Source organism: Nilaparvata lugens, chromosome 2, assembly GCF_014356525.2.
Source record: "Nilaparvata lugens isolate BPH chromosome 2, ASM1435652v1, whole genome shotgun sequence".
Taxonomy (NCBI): Eukaryota; Metazoa; Arthropoda; class Insecta; order Hemiptera; family Delphacidae; genus Nilaparvata; species Nilaparvata lugens.
In genome coordinates, this window is record NC_052505.1 from 31,790,232 (window position 1) to 31,811,319 (window position 21,088).

The window sequence follows — 21,088 nt, forward strand, 5'->3', positions numbered from 1 at the left end:
GAAGCTGATATATTAGCAGGTAAGGACAGAGAACGTATGTTCTCGATCTGACCCCACTTAATATTTCCACTTAGATCTGTTCCTTTATCCAGATTTGGATCAATTATTTCAATGATCGTCTTTGATTGGTGCTTAACAAGTACAAACGTGCCAAACACAAAATCTGAAGGGCTAAAGAAATAATCAAACTCAGGAAATAAAGTATCAAATTTGAAATATAATGAGCAGTAATAATAGTTAATAAACAGTACAGTTTCAAGATTTGATTAACAAGTTTTGAATAATTTTCTGCTGACAGGCTTATTCGAATTAGTGCTATGATGCTGGGCTATCATGCACGTTCTTTTTACAAAGTTTAAAAATTCTTAAAGATAAATTATGAATCATTTAACAAGAAATATACAATATTTGAACGTGGCAGATTTTTTAGAAATTAATTATTTCCTTCACCAATCAAAAATGAATAATAAAATTTAGATTCATGGAAGCAATCAATTGATAGAATAATTTACAAATATAACAAATAATATTGCCTCAGGTATAATAGGCTAACATTTAAAAAATCTGGTGTGGCGCACTCACACAACTTTCCTTGCCGTTATGGAAATTAATCACCTGACGCTAGTGTATACGCGCATATCAAGTCTACTTTTCAAAGATTTGAGCCAGCTGGTGACAGGACAATAACGCTGGAGACACACGAGGTCTGCTATCTCTTCATAGTGAATGATCTAAAAGAAACAACAGTTGCCAACAGTTTTCAATTAAATAATCACATTTTATCGAATTTCAAGCTTATTTTCAATTTTAGGTAAAAATGTTACAGAACATTAATTGAAGAGATTTTCATGCTCAATCTTTTCCACCTGAAATTTTCCAACTGATAATGTTCAAATTGTACCTGAAGCCTGATAATTGGGAATCTGAATTCAAACTTTGCATAGATGAGGCGAAGCTCCTGAAAATTTTTACAGATATGAGACTTGTGGCAGTAGGTAGAGCTTATCAATGATTTTTTAGGTATGAATTTGATCAAAATCGTTGGAGCCGTTTTCGAGAAAATCGCGGAGAACCCTGTTTTTAACAACATTTTTGCCATTTTAGCTGTCAAATTGAATTGCATCTGATTGAAATTGTTCGTGTCGGATCCTTATATTGTGAGGACCTTAAGTTTCAAATTTCAAGTCATTCCGTTAATTGTGAGGTGTGATATCGTGTACACAGACGCACATACACTCATACAAACACACACACATAAAGACCAATACCCAAAAACCACTTTTTTGGACTAAGGGAACCTTGAAACGTATAGAAATTTAGAAATTTGGGTACCGTACCTTAATTTTTTCCGGAAAGCAATAATGTAAAAAATACATAAATTTAACAAATAAGAATCTCACTAGAAAAACGGTGACTTTTAGAACAAGGTCTTTACAGTGAAGGCATTAAAGGGGAAGTAGTCTCTCTTCTCAAAACTTCTGCTGAGCAGAAGTCTTATTCCGTCTTACTTAATTTGCATAGAAATTTTGCTATTGGTGGAACTAGTATGACATATACATCACGTCAGAGATTAGTAAGATAATAGTTCTTGCTTTACAATAAATAAACTTGAATCATCTGCCTTTTCTTAGTAAATAAATTCTCTTCATCTCCTTATTCAACATACAATGTGTTACCGCATATGATAAGGCTTTTCTAGTTGCTGATAACAAAAATAGAATATCAAGTTTGAATATCATCCCTTTTTGGTGTCATTTTTCTGACCTATGATTGGCCTGCACGGGTTACAGAGATTTTTACATCAGTCCATGCGGTTGATTCTATAATAATTATTTTATCATTTATATTTCATACAAGAGATTCTTATTATACTAATAAATAACAAAAAATGCATATTATAATTGTTATCAGTGATAATAATATCTAACATGTTGTACATTTCCATTAGAATATTATTTCAACAATAATAAATATATTTTTATTTTGAAACTCTTATCCTTACTACAATAATTATTGGTTTTAGAAGTAATTATATCGTTTTGAAATGTATCTTCAGTAGTATAAATAATTCATTTTGACTAATTTCTTGACTGCATTCAAAACAGCTGTTCACTAACATAAACAAAGTTGTAACCTCTAAATTTGATGGTTGACTATAAACAATTTAAAAATTATTTGCAATAAATAATAATTTTCAATAAATAATTCTTCCAAAATATGCCGTATAGAACGGTGCTCCTTATCTCAGTCTCAGCTGTTGATAAGTATAATCTTCATTGCTATCAGTACATTTGATAATATTCCTAGCCTTTAACAATAATAATATCTTTTATTTCTTTGATTTATTTTAATTCATTATCTCAATAATTTTAAAATGTCACAATGCACAGTTTTTTATCACTAGATCACTATCAATTCTATATGCTGCTTCTATGGACACTAATGTGCTATCCGATCCCGTGTCTATCAAACACTGCACGCCCCAGTCTTTAAAAAAAAGGCAGTTCTCCTTTCCCGCATTTATAATGTTTTTTTCCTACAGTTACGTTGAAAAGTGGCCATTGCTGAACTGATTACAGAACGCAAAGAATCACTTTTCCGCTCTAGTGCGGGAAAAATTTTTCTGCACTCCAGATTTGCAACATGGCAACGCAATAGTATATTTCGCACCTAGGGTCGAAAATGTACGGCTCTCGAACGCTTCAAGTTCTCGACTTCGTCTCGAACTTGAAAACCGCGATCTCGCGCCGGAAAAACATTTTTGCCCGTGTTGCGAACGCTATTTTTCGCCACACCCAAAAAAAAAACTTCCCAATATTTATAAGAAATTGAAAAATTAATAAAATTCAAACAGCCTATTTTGATAGTTTGAATCTTGGTTATGACAACTTTTACTGTCAATTAATTCAATGTTACTAATTAATAATTTACAATAGTGACCATATTTTTATACTATTAATATTTCGAATAATTGTTTGAATTTTTATAGCTCGAGCTTTGCGCCCGGTGCAATATCTCATGGATAGATGGATGAATAGAATTTTCATTACTATTTTGAAATAATGTGATGAAAAAATTAATATAATTGCATATTTCACAGTTTTGTCTCAAAATATATCTAAAAAATTGATTGAAATTTAAATTATGGTAACTAATATAAAAAATAGCTAATAAAAGTCGAAATTCATCGACAAAAAAAAATGTCATTGACCGAGATTCGAACCTACATCGTGTTTGTAACTCACTGAGCTGAGTTCAGTTGTGTTACGCCCTAACGCTCTCGGCTATTGGGTATTGTTGAAGGAAGAGGCCTGACTGATAACTCTTAGCATACACGTAATACTGTAAACTAGACTTCTAAAAAAGTTTACTTTACTCCTAAAAAGCGTACAACCTTTGACTATAGAAAGAAGGTTGTTCTTTCTATAGAAGAAGGTTCTTTCTATAGTCAAAGGTACAACAGACTTTGGCTCATGACTTATATTATTAAAATTAATATTATTATCTGTTTCACAATAAAATTTTCACTCTGAATTAAGTCAGGTAACGTATGTAGGCTACTATAATATAGTGTATAGCAGCATATTAATTTGAAGCCGGTTTGCCGGCATTTTCACAACAAAATATTGCTCTGAAATCATAGAGAAAACATTCGAAGATTCAATCTTGAGTGGGCCTAATGTTTTCTCTATATGGTTCAATATTAAAGAAAAATTATCTAAAAGTTTTAATAATGAATTACGGAAAAATTACTAGGAATTTTTTAGTCAAGGCTGAGTTTCACCAGTAGGCTTACCTTAAACTTCAGATCTCTGCTGTATTTTCTTGTTATTATAGTTGATTGTATTGCATTAAGAAGTGGAATTCGATAATAAAAAAGAAACAATTATTACTCTACCTCACTTTTAAATATTGATACAATTATTGTACTTTGATTTCAAATTCGATTCTTCACTTTTAAATACTTGCGATACGTACCTTTCTGACAATGGACAATGCAGCCATTGTATTCATTGTTTGATATCAAAAACACAATAAATATTAAATTATTAAACAGTAATTTATAAAATATATTATAGACATAATACCGCGATTCACGATACATAATTATATAGATTATTACAGTCGTTATGAGATTATCTCTCTATGACTTTTGTGAGATCGGGATCGGACACGATCAGCTGTTATTCAAGGTAATTTTACAGCCCTAGGGCCGTAAAGTTTTACCGGCCTGGTCGGAAAACAATCACTTTCGGCCTCCATATGACGCACGTAAACCAGCTCATTACATCCAAGTGTGGCGAAATAGTATATTTCGCACCTAGAGCAGAAAATGAGATTTTTCCAGCTCGAAATCGGTTTTCAAGTCCGAGGCCGTAGGCCGAGGACTAGAAAAGATTGAGAGCTGGAAAAACATTTTTGCCCGTGGTGCGAACGATATTTTTCGCCACACTACAGGTATTGCTGACAAAATAAATAAAGAATACAAAATAAAGAATACTCGTTAAGCTATCGTACCTATCTCTTGATTTTAGTGGTAGAAGATTTGCAGTCAGGATTTCAGATTCTTTTAAAATTTCACTTGGAATACCACAGTCATCTTCAAGCATTTTTGAAAATTCGGAATGCACTTATCAACAATAAATAATTGAATAAAACTGGTTGCGAAGCGAATTAGTTTGATTCGAAACTGGAACTAAAATCATGGCGACTTCAGCTTATTATGAAAGTGGACACTCGCCCGATCTAGCGGATGACTTATTAATAATAATTAGCGCGTTGTTTCCAGCCATAAGCGGCTGGAAAGAGACAACTTTCTGGCCTAGCCCGGAAAAGAAACCCTTTTCTGACGTCGTCTGCAAACAAGGTCTTTCAGATCTACGTAGGGACTGGAAAACAGCTGCTTCCTGTGCAGTGTGGCGAAAAATACTTAGTAGGTTATATGGAGCAACAGTGCAGCAAAATCAAAATGAAGTTGGTAACAGTGACTGGGCTGCTATAGTGAGCAGAGGTGCAACGAAGCACCACGCGCAAATTATTAGTATTATATAACCAAGGACAACATTTTTATTCAATTTGACAATAAATTAAGTTTTTTATCAATAATAAAATAACACAGAAAAACATTTGATGGATTTCAGGCAATTTTACCCATAATTACCCTTTTTTCATATTCAATGGTAACTGCAGGAAAAACTTAATGTGAAATACGTGCGCAAAGTTCCTCTGCTGCACTCAAGAAACCATTCCGCCCTCGCCTACGGCTCGGGCGTAAACGTTTCTTTCGGTGCAGCAAACTGTCACTTTGCGCACTAGTTGCACAAATAACTATTCTCACTGCCTATATGCGGAGAACACAATTTTCAATCCTGTTTTTCGTCACTCTTCGATCTCACATGAGCTCTCTTGGTTTTTCCTATCTCCGGCCACTCTTTCTTGAATTGTTTATCTCGCCGATCCGAGTTGCTGTTTCCTGCATCTGAGGAGTAAGATGTCCACTCTCCATCTGACTCAGATTCAGAGTTCTTAATTCTCTTATGTCCCCTTATCGCATTTATTTCCATTGGTTCTCCGAATTTGGCTGATCTCCTGCGATATATGTATGGACATTCACGAGCAAAGTGTCCTTCTTCTTTGCATTTCCAGCATTCACAGCATTCATTTGCTTTCCCAGGTTTCCTGTCTCGATCCCTCGGTGTTCTCCTCTCTTGAACAGCTGCTTTTTCATTTCTTCTCCATTGAGAATTTTGTTGTGGCCGCCTACGTGGTTGATTGAATTGCGAACTCCTCATAGGTGGTATGCGACGCTTCTTCTCCACAGTTTTCCATTCAGAGTATCTTGTGCGATTATCTTCCCTTTCAGCCTCCTCATCTTTGACTAAGTTGACAGCTTCCTCAAGGCACTTCGGTTTGGCAATCTTCACTGCAGTTCTTACTCGTTATGGTAGCGCTTGAAGCAATATTTCAGAAGCTAATTCATCATAAATTTTATTCCGCCACTTACTTTCATCCTGATCCACACTTGAATCCAATACTCGCGTTTTCAATGATTTCACTTCACAAGCAAAACGTTTCGCAAATTCGGAAATCAATTTACCATTTTCGCGACGTATTTCCAATACTCTTAGTGCACTTGTAGTTACTGATTTCCGAGCACCTGCGAATGTTCTTTGAGAGCTTGACGCACGTCCACCCAAGTTGAACTGAAAGATGCTCCTATATCTATCGATACAGAAAAATTAATTCTTGATAGGAAATATGCGTGAATATTAGCATTGGCTATTTCGTCCATACTATTCGCGAGGATCTGAGCATAGACCTCATTCATCCGTTCTAGAAACAATTCTAGTTCTTTTATTTCTCCATTGAACAGTTTAACCGAGTCTATCATACTCATGAGATATTGGTCACGTACGTTTTTAAAAATGATTTTATTTGGAGTTTTTATAAAAATGTAGGTGGAGGAAAAATGTTGTGTATATCACGAGTGAAAAGTGTTTTTTCTCCCCCAGGATAATTGTTGCCCTCGGCTTCGCATCGGGCTTCAAACTTTCCCCTCAGGGAGAACTCTAGATATACAAATAGCTATTTCCTCCACCTACTGTCCTTTTCGCTCATAGTGTCACTTTTTCGCTCTCGAGACGAAAAAAGAGAAAAAATCCCTAGGTAGGGCGTAAAAATAACTCCATTTAAAAAACATGGGAAGCATCTCTATTTTAAAAACTCACATTTTGTAATAGTTTTAAGGTGTAAGTTCAGATAAGGAAACATAATAGAGGTGTCTGTCATTGAGTCAACTGAATTCAATACCTCAACCAGTAATTTGATCAACTAATGAAATATTTATGTGTGTATGATATTACATCTTCTTTCTTCTATACTTATAAAAGGCTAAGCCCCAACAGACTGAAATCACACCACAGCCCAAACTACTAAGCCTAAAAACTTGAAATTTTGCAGGATTGTTTATGGTAGCCTGAAAACATCCACTAAGAAAGGATTTTCAAAAATTTGCCCCCCTGAGGGAGCTGGGGCCCCCCCAAAATTTTGTACTTTTTAACCGCTCATTGCACAGCAAAGTCATGAGGAACTTTTTTGTTCAGCTACGAAAAAAAATTAGATCTATGCAGAAAAATTTCGATCAGGAGCACAGGGGGGTCCAGGAGAGGGCATTTTTCGAAAATTTTGATGTAAAATCACACTACAGCTCAAACTAATTGTCCAACAGACTTGAAACTTTGCACAAATATTCTTCAAACATGCTAGACGCGCACTAAGAACGGATTTTGAGATATTTTGCCTCTAAGGGTTTCAAAGGATGAAAAAGGATCCTATTAAATAAGGTTATGAACATGGTAAGGTGAGTGCCATATGGAAATGAGATAATTTATTGATTGACATGTGATATTCTAACATATGTTGTAATCATTGGAAATAACAGAATAATATGATAGAAATTCAAAAAAGAACATCTGTTCTATTATTGCTTTCTACCTGATTCCACTCAACCTCAATAATATTTTTCTGATAATTGATAAATATGTTTAATAATATTATTATTATTGATATAATAAAAGGATTGTTTTAATAATTATTAATTATTCTCATAAATATAATAATAGTATTGTTTTGGTAATCAATAAATATTTTTATTTTCACAAACTCTGTATAATCTATAATGGTGAATGTGAAACAGCTGCATCAAAGAAATTATCTCAAAAACATATGTTTAGGAAAATCATAGTTTTGAACTTCGTTTTCCTGATGCAATGTATAAGCCTACACGTGGCATGTATTATCAATTTTTCAGCTAGAACAGTTTTTTGATGCTGCTAAATAAACGTCTACAGTTTTATCAATGCTGTATCGGCAATATGAAAACGCATGCAGTTAATATGTCTTTAAATAAGGTGTTGATATCTACATGATAATTATTCTCTACCATTTTTATTTAATTGAAATTTCGAAATTATTCAAGCCTTGATAGAATGATTGACTCACTGTACAGTCAGTCGAAAATTTTAATATTGAAATAAGGGGTATTTTGGCAAGCTGAACAAAAAAGTAAGGTCCTATGCATCTTTTTGATATTATTTCTTCAAATGAAAAATGAGTTTTGTAGGTTGTCAAAACTCCCCCTGAAAGAGAACTATTCATTTTATCCTATCTTTTAGTAAAATAACAATGATTTCTGCATTGAATAACATCTATCTTGCCAACAAGAATCGAACTCTTTGTGAATTTAGATATGACCTACACTTTAGATTTATATAATTATATTAATAAATTCATGGAAATTGAAGTACTTTTTTCAGTTCAACATATTCCCAAAGTTTCATGCCGTTATGTCAAGTAGTTTTCAAGTCTACAGGGAACAAACAAACATACAAACAAACACACAAACAGACATTCATTTTTTTATAAATAGATTTCCATTCGGCTCAAACAAAAGCCTCTCTAAATGAAGGTAGAATGATAAGGATTCAGTTCTGTTGTTTTAACATTTTTTCAAATCACTTTCAAAAAGTTCATGTAGTACCTACTATTGTGTTTGAGACACTTCTGGCGCTATCATAGTTTCACCACTATTCTGTTCCACAGTCCTACCTCTTGCAGTCGTTAACTATATCTATAATAATTATATAAAGTAAAGAGCTGGCTTATGCACGTACGGGATAGGAATATTATGTCTGACGCATCATCACGTCTAAACTACTGGACTAATTAACTTGAAATTTTGCTTATGGATTCTTAATTAACCAAGGATGGTTATAGGCCTATTCTCAATTCTTCAAAATTTCATTTTGACAAGTTTTAAAATAGATCCTTGCGAAGCACGGGTTCTTGCTAGTACTTAATATTAGTCGACAATAGAAATTTATAAATATATTTAAATATGTTATTCTATTCAAAATACCAATCAACAAATATTTTTCATTTGCGATCCAAATCTGAAACGCGCGAACTCGAGTCAGCCATTGTTGATAGTCGGCCAGCTGATAATTGTTACAACTTCTACCGATAGATAGCGCAATCGACAGTGCCAAACAGACGACTGGTTTTTGGATTTTAGATTATGTTGTGGAAAAAACATTGTCACCAATAACGTGAGTTTTAAAGATTATTTGATTTGCAGTTTCCATAAAAAAATGTAGGTGGAGGAAAAATGTTGTGTACATCACGGCTGAAAAATGTTTTTTATCCCTCAGGGAGATTGTTTTATATCGCATTCAAACTTTTCCCCTCAGGGAGATAAAGCGGTACTTTTCACTCTAGATATACAGATAAACTATTCCTAGCTGAATTATACCTGAATAAATGAAGTATAATAAGTTCAAACATTCGAATGGATAGAATTGAACGTCTGAAAGCAATAATGTAAGAGGTAAAGTAGGGAAATTGGAATCAAACTCGGAAGCATGATGATTGTTTATTGAGGGTGAGGCCACACGTGCGTTCTTTTAAGCGTTTCCCAAACAAGTCGGCAGGGTAGAAAGATCTCCGATTGGCTGATTCTCGATCAGCCAGCTTCCTGAATTAGTTGAATCTCGAACGCTAACTTTTAGTGAAATTGGAACAACCTCCGACTTCAAGGGAAATGCAAAGCAGAGAAATGGAGGGAGATCAGCTAATTACAGTGATGAAAGAATCGCAGTTGCCAAGTTGATAATCAGACTCAGTTGATGCAATGCTTTCAGAGAGTAAACTAGGTATTCGTATCATGGGATGTTGAGCACCAGCTAGAGACTACAGAGCGCTGTCCACTTTCTGCTGAACGCTTAGCATGGCTACATCGCCGCCGCTGTATATCCCTACTTTTCTGTACAAATTCATATCCCACTAAGCCGGAAGTAGTTTTAAATCGATCTGATTATAGTCGACCGATTAAATCTACTACATATAATCAGCCAATGGCCCTGTCAACTCGTCTGGAAAACGTGGAAGAGCGCTCGTATGGCCTAGCCCTTGATAAATAAAAATCATCATGCTTCCAAGTTTGATTTCAAATTGCACTCACTACCTATTACAGTGTTGCATTGAGATCTTGATTTTCGAATCTTATTGATTTATATTTTTGAGCTTGTTATATATTATCAGTTTAGTTAACTTCATAAATATCATTCACTTGGAAAAACTTATTCTTCTGTTCTCCTCCTCTTATATTATAAGTTTCACCTTTCAATAATTTCTGTAAACGATAATACAGAGATTATTGCGAGCACCTACTGCAGTGGAAAGTAAACTGTAAGGTGAACTACCTCTAGTCTCACCTGTCTTCTACTTTCTGAAGGTATGGTTCGGAGGAGGGATACAGTCTCTCAGGGTAGTGGTGGGGAAGGGGTTAAATAATTACTGACGTCATCACCTGTCACCTTCAGTGCCATCTTGACAGAGTCGGTTGACTGAGCCCAACTAAAATTTGCAGCAAACGTCTGTTCAAATTTCCAGTCTACCTCTTGCAAACTGACTTCTAATTTCCTACTGTTGCACTTTCTTTGTCTCTCCATCTTCTGTTCTACTCTAGTCTATCCTCATCTCACTTTACTCTTAATCTCTCTTAGTCTCCTTGCTTGTTAGCCTATCTTGATCAAGTCCTGACTTAGTCTATTCAACTTCTAACCATCCCTAGACTTAGCTCATCTCTTCAAATAATGTCTGCCTTTCTCACTCCCCATTATTCTCGATCTATCTCTATCACATCTTTCGTCATCCTCCATGTCTATCAATTGACCTTCGTACAACACTATTAGACTTTACTTCCTTTTTCTTCCTAAATAGTCCTTGGTCCATCCCTATCCCTTCTATCACTATTACTATCCCTATCTCACTCCTTCTCACCCCATCTGGAAGATTTTCCTCACTTCCTCACTTACGATCGAGTGATCAAATCTCATCATCCCTCAGTCTCTCTCATCATTGTTTCTTAGTCCATCCCCTTTCCACCTTTTCCCACTCTGTCTGACTCTATCACTTTCCCTTCATCTTTCCTTTATAAACAATCAAACCATTCCTTACTCTCTTTCTCTTGTCCTTCAACTCCATGTATCATTCTTTCACTTCTTTGTTTTTTCAATTCTCTCTCGCTCTTTCACTTTCTTTCTTTCTTCTCTTTCTCTTTTCTCTCTACTCTCTCTTTCTTTTACTCTTTCCCTTTTCCTCCTCACACACACACACTCTTTTTTCTTTCTCTTTCTTTTTCTATCTATCATTCTCTCACTCTCTCTTAATCTTTCTCCATACTTCCCCACTCCCTCTAAATCTTTTTCTTTACTCCCCTTTCACTCCACCATCTCTCTTTCGCTTTCCATGAATCCATTGTCTTTTACCATTACTCACTATTCCGCTCTCTTATTTGGTCACCTTCATCCATTTCTAATGGATAGGGTAGGAAAGACAACGCAATTATAATTCTATGGCAATTTGAACAATCTTCTGTAGTATATCAAATATCTCTAGTTATACTTGAATGCTTCTACTGCAGTGAAATGCGGGGAGATGGGAGATATTGAACAATCCCCGAAAATGCTGCAATGACGTTTTGAAAATGTACTAACATAACTTAACTTTTTTGTGGTATTCGATTATTTGATTATGAATGTATCAATAACATATAGATTATTATTATTATTATTATTCTACTTTCATCCATATCCTCTCCTTCTATATGAAAGAACATGAACGAATTGACTTGAATATGCCAAGGGAAAAAGGAGAATAACAATAACAATAATAATAGTATCAATCTATATGTTAATGATACATTCATAATCAAATGAATAGGAAAAAAACGGGATACGAATAACATGTTTGAGGCATCATCATGTCTGAAGTATGAACTGATTAATTTGAAGTTTCGCATGAAATTTCTTAATTTACCAAGGATGATTATAGACCCAATTTCATTTTTCTTAATAAATTACTCTAATTTTGATAATGGAAACAAATTCATTCAATTACTGGTACAAAGTCTACGTAAGAAAACAAATTGTTTTCCTATTGTAAATTACTACAGTTGTTAATACTTCCGATATCAGCATGGGACTTCAATACTAAATTAAATCCATTTCGTTCTTCAAGTAGACTTTTGCGTAACACGGGTTATCTGCTGCTAGCTTTATAATTCCGCTTGTTTTCTTTTCATTTCCGAGCTGTACAAGTCGTCTCAATAAATGTAATATGAAAAGCATTATTATCATGAATTATGAAAAATAAACATAATTACCATAATTATATCTTTGTTCATCAGATTCAAGTCGAATATGATAAGTATTTTCAATTTCAAGAATGTTCATATTATATATAAAAAATCTGGTGTGGCGCACTCACACAACTTTCCTTCCCGTTATGAAAATTGATTACCTGACGCTAGTGTTCCCGCGCATCTAGTCTACTAATTCAAAGATCTGAGCCAGCTGGAGTCAGGACAATAAGGCTGGAGACAAACGATGTCTGCTATCTCTTCATAGTGAATGATTTCATAGAATCAACTATTGCCAACACTTTGCAATTGAAATAATCACATTTTATCGAATTTCGAGCTTATTTTCAATTTTAGGTGAAAATGTTACTGAACATTAATTGTAGAGATTTTCATGATCAATCCTTTCCACGTAAAATTTTCTGTTTAAATTGTATCTGAAGCCTGATAATTGGGAATCTGAAATCAAACTTTGCATAGATGGGGCTGAGCTCCTGAAATTTTTACAGATATGGGACTTGTGGCAGTTGATAGAGCTTATTGATGGCTATTTTAGGTATAGCTTTGATCAAAATCGTTGGAGCCGTTTTCGATAAAATCGCGAAAAACCCTGTTATTGACAACATTTTCTTCATTTCAGCCGCCGTCTTGAATCGCATTTGATCGAAATTGTTCGTGTCGGATCCTTATATTGTAAGGACCTTACGTTCCAAATTTCAAGTCATTACGTTAATTGGGAGATGAGATATCGTGTACACAGACGCACATACACCACTACCTCCGTAAACAAAGCCGTAGTGCATTTGTGTGACGTCAGCACAGGTAGGGCTGCTACACCAATAAAAATTCTTTGATTTCAGCTGATCTATATCAGCTAGTGTTTTTATTGGTGTAGGAGCCCTACCTGTGCCGACGTCACACGAATGCGCTACGGCTTTGTTTACGGAGGTAGTGCATACACTCATACACACACAAACACATACAGACCAATACCCAAAAACCACTTTTTTGTACTCAGGGGACCTAGAAACGTATAGGAATTTAGAAATTGGGGTACCTTAATTTTTTTCGGAGAGCAATACTTTCCTTACCTATGGTAATAGGGCAAGGAAAGTAAAAATCCAGTGAGTTGGATGAATTCTCTACTGAAATAATCTCATGCTCCACTTCAATTTTGAACTCATATGGGTGTTATATACTAAGTATCATGATCTGTATTATATGTCTTATATGTACATTCCATATCACTATCTCTTCATTGTGCTCCCAACTATGCATTATTTTTCCAATATATCTCATGTTTATCATACTTGGCTCGTGAAGAAATTTTTCTCTACATTCCATCGCTTGCTTGCACAAAATAATAGAGGAAAGCCTCCTCTCAGAATAATCTTCAATATTCTCGAGTGATATATGACAAAAGAACATGGTCTCACTTCACTCTCACTTCCATGCTTTCATGAGTGACATACTTCACAGAATGATATTAGAAGGCTCGAGAGTTGGGACTGAAGACTAGTGGTGAGAGAGACAGAAAAAGTGAGAGAAAGGAAAGAGAGAGAAAGAGAGATCAACTAGAGATCCATGTTCCACAAAATGATCCTTAGATTCGATCATCTCGAACAAAATTAAAATATTTTATCAAAAATGTGGAACAAATCATCCAAGCAATAATTACAAGTTAAGCTTTTTAACAGTTTCTCCAACCATATCCACTATTGTTGAATTTTATGTGTGAGTTACAAAAATGCTCATCACGTATCTTGCTACGTTCAACAATCTGCCGTATCTTGCACTTGATAAAGGTAATTCAATAATTTATAGAGAATTCACCAAATGGATAAGATCATTATTCTCAAGCGACATTATTGTATTAAACATGTTCAATAATATTAATAGCATTACTGCTATCAATTCAACCAATGCCAGTTTTTAAACCAGAATTGAATCTCACAATAGGCTTCCGAACGATGGTGTTTTGCTCATATTGACGTTCTGCATATTTCCCTCGTGGGAAGTACAATAGTTAAGATCTTGTCACCCTTACTTTGAATCACTTTCCAAATCATAATATTCTCAAGAATATCATCACATCAGTAAAAAATACATTCAAAAGATATAAAAGATGTTATCTTTAAAGAAGTTAGTATGAAGATGTTATCTATGTTGTCTCATATAAAAGATGTTATAATCAATTAAAGCCCAAATAATTTAGTATTAAATAAAGACTAATAAATTTTTGTATTTTCTTTCGACTGTTATGATGTACGATGTTTCAATCAGATTCTGAAGTAAACTTCATATATGTTGACAGCTGACATACATGTTGAATTATTAGACAGGAATCCCAAGGAAAGACAGGAATCCCGCAAAATGGAGTTGAAAAGTGCTAAACATACACAAACAAGATTGAGTCTATCTTTGAATGAAGCAGGAATCAGACTCCACAAAACAGATCAAAGCCCCACTAAGGCTGGGAGCACACAGTTAGTCAAGAAAAGACAAGACATGATCAGACACGTTTAGTAACAATACTTCACATTGTTGCTTATGACGCAACTCACACTGATTAGTCATTGCAATCAGACATGTCTTCATAAGCAACCATGTGAAGTATTGTGACTAAACAGGTCTGATCATGTCTTGTCTTGTCTTGACTAACTGGTGTGCGCCTAGCCTAAATGCCGCAATGAAACTTATGAATAGGCTCCCCATTGAAATAAGGCAGCTTAATTACAGATGGTTGAAAAATGTATTAGAAATATTCCTCGTGAATAGATTCTCTTACTCTGTCAAAGAATTGATGAGAGAAATCATTCACGGGATTTTGAGATAGATAGAAAAATTATGCATTATACAGTATGAATAAGTTGAATTTGAGTCCAATATACTGTGGCTGTTTATTGTTGAGTAATACAAACTCTATTTATTGTCTTTTATTGTCTTTTATTTGTTTTTATTGTCTTGACTGGCCTTGTCTTGACGTCAAATTGTGATATTCTATTGAGGCTAATGAAGATATTCTATTCTATTCTATGGCAATAGCCTTTATATTTTCATAAGACGGGAATGTCCAATAGATAGAGGGAAATGCTCGAAGCAAATCTTACTACATGACAGTGTAATAAAACAATTAGAAACATTTCAGAAATGAGTAATTTAAATCGTAGTATAAGAACATAAACAGAAACAGAACATATACAGAAACATTTCAGAAATGAGTAATTTATATCGTAGTATAAGAACATATTAGATAAGTAACGCACACTGCAGTTTATGAAAATATTGATAGTTATTATCGTCTATATTTATATAGAGCAATGAAATTTCAACTATTAATTATTACTATTGTTTATAGCTACCATTCTATAAATACAACATCATTTTTGGAAATTTAATGTAACCGCAATGAAATATTATTGGTCTTACCCAGTTGGCCAAAAGCCCAGCGTTCCTTGAAGCAGGATATGACGGCCATTACATGTAGTATGGATGTGCCAAGATCAGCAAACGCCAAGTTCACAATGAAGCAGGAGAAGGGACCGCGAAGTCTACGGAATCTGCAACATAAGTTAATCTTTTATGTCTCAAATATGTCATACTAATGAAATAATTTCAATTTTAAATGGCTTCTAGAAAGGGAACGTGGAAAAGACAACTACTGGCGGCCAGTAGTTTTTGTTACACTGTTTTCCATCAAATTTCCTAGACTAGATGAAGCATCTGTCGAGAAATAAAATTTGGCAAGTGACATAGTAACACCATAGAGAAGATATAGAATAAGTCTTGTGCTAACTTTTCTCCATGTTGAAACGCACTGAACGCCAATAAACTCCGTCACTAGGTTTCCTGTCTTCAAGATGCTTTATAATGTAAACATGAACAGCTTTCAAAGCAAATACATTGGTAGTCAATTGCAAAAACTACCGTACCGGAGCAAATACAGTGTTTTACTTGGATACAGTACTGTAGGCCTCCTTTTATTTTGCAAAACAAAAAATTAAGAATAACCACCTTATCCAATGATGAGGTTCACTCCATTAAATTGAAAGGTGTTATTTATAGGTATGCTGACATAGAGTGGATTTCACTACAGCTGAAGCTTGCAGTTTTCAGAAATGGAAGTGACATGATATTCAATTCTGTATAATGAATGAATGTAATTGGTTGATTTCTACAGCATATTCTCAATGGTTATTAGTGCTTCTATGATAGCAAATAACAAATAACAAAAATGAAGCTTACGTTCAATCTACCACTGAAGTGAAAGTTATCTTGAAATGACAAAAACTGTACCTGGCAAATAGGAAAGGAAAGAAAATTTGTAGCAGAAAAATAGGAAAGGAAATTTAGAGATAAAGGGAAATAAGATTCATTAGAAAATTGCGAGGAATAGACATACAATCGAATTTGATGTGGTACATAGAATTGAAGTAAATTTGAATTACATTGACATTTGAAATAATGATATTATGTGCTGTACCTACACAACTTGGTGTTTGACTTCCTCCGACATTAATTTGGGATTCTCCCATTATTGACTTCTCGAACATAAGTTCTAGCCTAATAAATAATTTATAACTGTTCCTATTGATTTATCCAGCTTGCCACTATTTTCAGTGACCTAAACTTTCTAAACAGGTGGACAATAATAATATTGAATTTCCATCCCAATTCATTGCATTATCTATCACTAATATTTGAGTGTCTACCTGTCAATCCATTGAAGTGTCCATAGTAAGAGACTGAATTTATTATTCCTGTGATATTGAATGATATTTGAGGAGTTCTACCTTATGATTAAAATACATCTTGTTGCAGCCCAATATTGTCTCTAAATAATAAATGAACCGTCATAGAATGACATTTCAGAAATTGACTGAAACCTTATGGATGATTTCTCCTTTACTCACATTTCTTTCAACCAATAAAACCCAGAGCCCAACTCTAACGAACAAGAAATATACTAGTCATTCATTATTTCTCCATTACTCTACTCCCACATCAATAAAACGCAGCCTTATACAATTTTGCCAATCTTGAGGACGTTTACTTGTCTTGCACGTGGTATAAGCCTCGAAAGCAATAAAATCATTCAATAATATTTCAATCTAGTTTCATTGATGATACCGTCTATTTTTCAACGATATTTCATGACATTATAATGAATGTAGAGGTATGAGACGATTGTTATTAGGAGTAAGAAATGAAAATGTTAGTGCATGAGAAAGAATTGAATGAAGGGTAAAATGATAGAAGAAGAAGAAGATGAGAAAGAAAAAGGAGAAGAAGAAGAAAAAGAAGAAGAAGAAGAAGTTGAAGAAGAAGAAGAAGAAGAAGGAGAAGAAGAAGAAGAAGATACTACTTTTCTTACAGCTTGAGCTGGTTCAATTCCCGACATCTCTAAATTATGTCTTGGTACAAGTACAAGTTCAGATACAGAATTTGGATTTTCTTTTAATCAAATGATGATTTTCTCTCGTCTCCATTGAGAGGAAATGCTGATATGTGAGGCAATGTTACCCCAGCTTGTATTGAATGAAAAAAATCAGACTGATTCCAGAACTTCCCTACACATATTATTTTATATGAATTCACGTACCAGAGTGGGTATATATACTTGTGTGAGAATATATAATATATCATACTTCATTCTCCGATTTCCACATTTTATTCAGAATGAAAGACATAAATGCTTCACTGAGTTGTATCAGCTTCCGAAAAGTATCCGAGCTGCAGTCCATTGAGCTTCCATCAAATGTAATACGTGTTCTCATGCTTGATATGAGTATCGACTCCAATACACTTCTACTGATATATATATATATTACGCTGTGAAATGTGTATTTACTTTCAGGTGTGTTATGTATATGAAACATATTATCTACTAGCTGCTGACAGCCAATTCCCATGAGGATTAACCTTTAACTCGTTTTCTGTGTTTCAACAAGCGCTGAAAGCTTTCAATGTATCTATCACGGAGCCAACAGTTGTAGCTCACTTGCTCTATTTGTAAGTACCTGTACTGAGATTCACTTCAAACTGCCAGAATTGATTGAATGGAAAGTATTGATGCAATTCATAAGGAATGCTCACAGTTTGTAGAGTATCTCACTACAACAGGTGTAGCTTACTGGCTTTACTTGTACCTTTGGAGAGATCCACTATGAACTGTCAGAATTAGTTGGATGAGAAAGAAGTATTGATGCAATTCATAAGGGATGCTCAAAGTTTGTTGTGAATCTCACAGATTATTGGCTGCTCGCATTTTTATTATAAATTAGCTGACCCGGCGAACTTCGTTCCGCCAAAAAGTTAATGCATCTCATGACAAACATCAGTTGACAAACAACAATCATCACCTGAGGAGGCGCGATGCGGCATTTTGCAACTTTCAAGAAGCACTGTCCAAGAATATTTTCCATAACAATATCTAGGCCTACTAAACTTCAAACATGCTATCAAAAAGAAGCAAACGCTTTCATTTACTCCAATCAATTATTATTGTATTATTATGCATATGATGAAATTACTATTGTTTAGCTTAGTTTAGCAATGGAGAAACAAATATCGTAAAATTATGCTATTGTTTCTCTATGGTTTAGCTTAGTGTACAGCTGGTTACTTTAGATGCGATTATTCATATTATTCTAATTACTAATTTTAATGGATTCTATTTATATAGATAATTTTCCAACTGCAAAATAAATAATTTACTGTGATCAATTAATTCTAAACACGGAAGACAGCACAACTAATCGAAACAAAGCAATTTCTTTAACCTGAGGCCGCACTCCTGGATGGTTACACACAGAACAGTACAGTCATTCTGTTTTTAGTCGGGGCGTTTGAAATAAAATACATGGACGGATGGAGCAGCACCAATACCTACTATTACTAAGTGATAGTAGGTATTGGCAGCACACACTCTTGTCTACTATCTACCGACGGCTGTTGGATTACGCAATGATTATAACAGCTGATTTTTATTTCTGTGTGTGGCCAGCTCACAAATCTTCCCCCATAAGGATAACATGTAAACTTTGAAGGACCGTAGGAAAGTGTCCTGAAGTCGGATTATAAAATTGATAGGCCATAAACCTGGTCCTGAACATAACGAACACAACTAAATAAAATCTTAAAAATCGGTGCAAACATGAAAAAGTTATTGAATGTCAAAATTTGAAGCTCCATTTTTATTGACCGAGCGAAGTGAGGTCTCAGAAATGAGGTCTAAATGTTTAAATTATTAAATGTTTAAATGTTAAATGTTTAAATGTTTAAATGTTAAATGTTTAAATGTTTAAATGTTAATGTTTAAATGTTAAATGTTTAAATGTTTAAATGTTTAAATGTTTAAATGTTTAAATGTTTAATGTTTAAATGTTTAAATGTTTAATGTTTAATGTTTAAATGTTAAATGTTTAAATGTTTAAATGTTTAAATGTTTAAATGTTTAAATGTTTAAATGTTTAAATGTTAAATGTTTAAATGTTTAAATGTTTAAATGTTTAAATGTTAAATGTTAATGTTTAAATGTTTAAATGTTTAAATGTGTAAATGTTTAAATGTTTAAATGTTTAATGTTTAAATGTTTAAATTTTAAATGTTTAAATTTTAAATGTTTAAATGTTTAAATGTTAAATGTTTAAATGTTTAAATGTTAAATGTTAATGTTTAAATGTTTAAATGTTTAAATGTTTAAATGTTTAAATGTTTAATGTTTAAATGTTTAAATGTTAAATGTTTAATGTTCAAATGTTTAAATGTTTAATGTTTAAATGTTCAAATGTTAAATGTTTAAATGTTTAATGTTAAATGTTAAATGTTTAAATGTTTTAAATGTTTAAATGTTTAATGTTTAAATGTTTAAATGTTTAAAGTTTAAATGTTTAAATGTTTAAATGTTTAAATGTTTAAATGTTAAATGTTTAAATGTTTAAATGTTTAAATGTTTAAATTTTAAATGTTTAAATGTTTAAATGTTTAAATGTTTAAATGTTTAAATGTTAAATGTTTAATGTTTAAATGTTTAAATGTTTAAATGTTTAAATGTTTAAGTTTAAATGTTTAAATGTTTAAATGTTAAATGTTTAAATGTTTAAATGTTTAATGTTAAATGTTTAAATGTTTAAATGTTTAAATGTTTAAATGTTTAATGTTAATGTTTAAATGTTCAAATGTTTAAATGTTTAATGTTTAAATGTTCAAATGTTTTAATGTTTAAATGTTCAAATGTTAAATGTTTAATGTTTAAATGTTTAAATGTTCAAATGTTTAAATGTTAAATGTTTAAATGTTTAAATGTTAAATGTTTAAATGTTTAAATGTTTAAATGTTTAAATGTTAAATGTTTAAATGTTTAAATGTTTAAATGTTTAATGTTTAAATGTTTTAAATGTTTAAATGTTTAAATGTTTAAATGTTTAAATGTTTAAATGTTTAAATGTTAAATGTTTAAATGTTTAAATGTTTTAAATGTTTATATGTTTGAATGTTTAAATGTTTAAATGTTAAATGTTTAAATGTTTAAATGTTTAAATGTTTAAATGTTTAAGTGTTTAAAATGTTTAAATGTTTAAATGTTAAATGTTTAAATGTTTAAATGTTCAAATGTTCATATATTTATATGTTGCGCATTTACGGCGAATCACGGTAATAGATTTTCATGAAATTTGACAGGTATGTTCCAGCTACTCAACGTGCATGGAGTAAGAAGACTACAACGCAGAAAGCCACACGAATTAGTTTAGTTTAGTGCTAAAGAGTTCAAATGGAGGTGCAAAGGCAGAATACTGTATCCTTTTATGCTGAAATTAAACTTCAATTTAATCCTTGACCAATATTGAAGGCTTAACCAATGGGTTTTACCTTTTCAAACAATATTCT

The 21,088-nt window shown here is 33.1% G+C and overlaps 1 protein-coding gene across 3 annotated transcripts in view; it reads right to left on the reverse strand.

Annotated features, from left to right (window-relative positions):
• LOC111050584 (rhodopsin, GQ-coupled) overlaps positions 1 to 21,088 on the reverse strand; it is a 173,483-nt gene that overhangs the window by 110,374 nt on the left and 42,021 nt on the right. For all 3 annotated transcript variants that reach the window (XM_039421016.1, XM_039421017.1, XM_039421015.1), the window contains exon 4: positions 15,629 to 15,759. In XM_039421016.1, the coding sequence (XP_039276950.1) occupies positions 15,629 to 15,759 (131 nt within the window). The remainder of the gene's footprint in view (positions 1 to 15,628; positions 15,760 to 21,088) is intronic.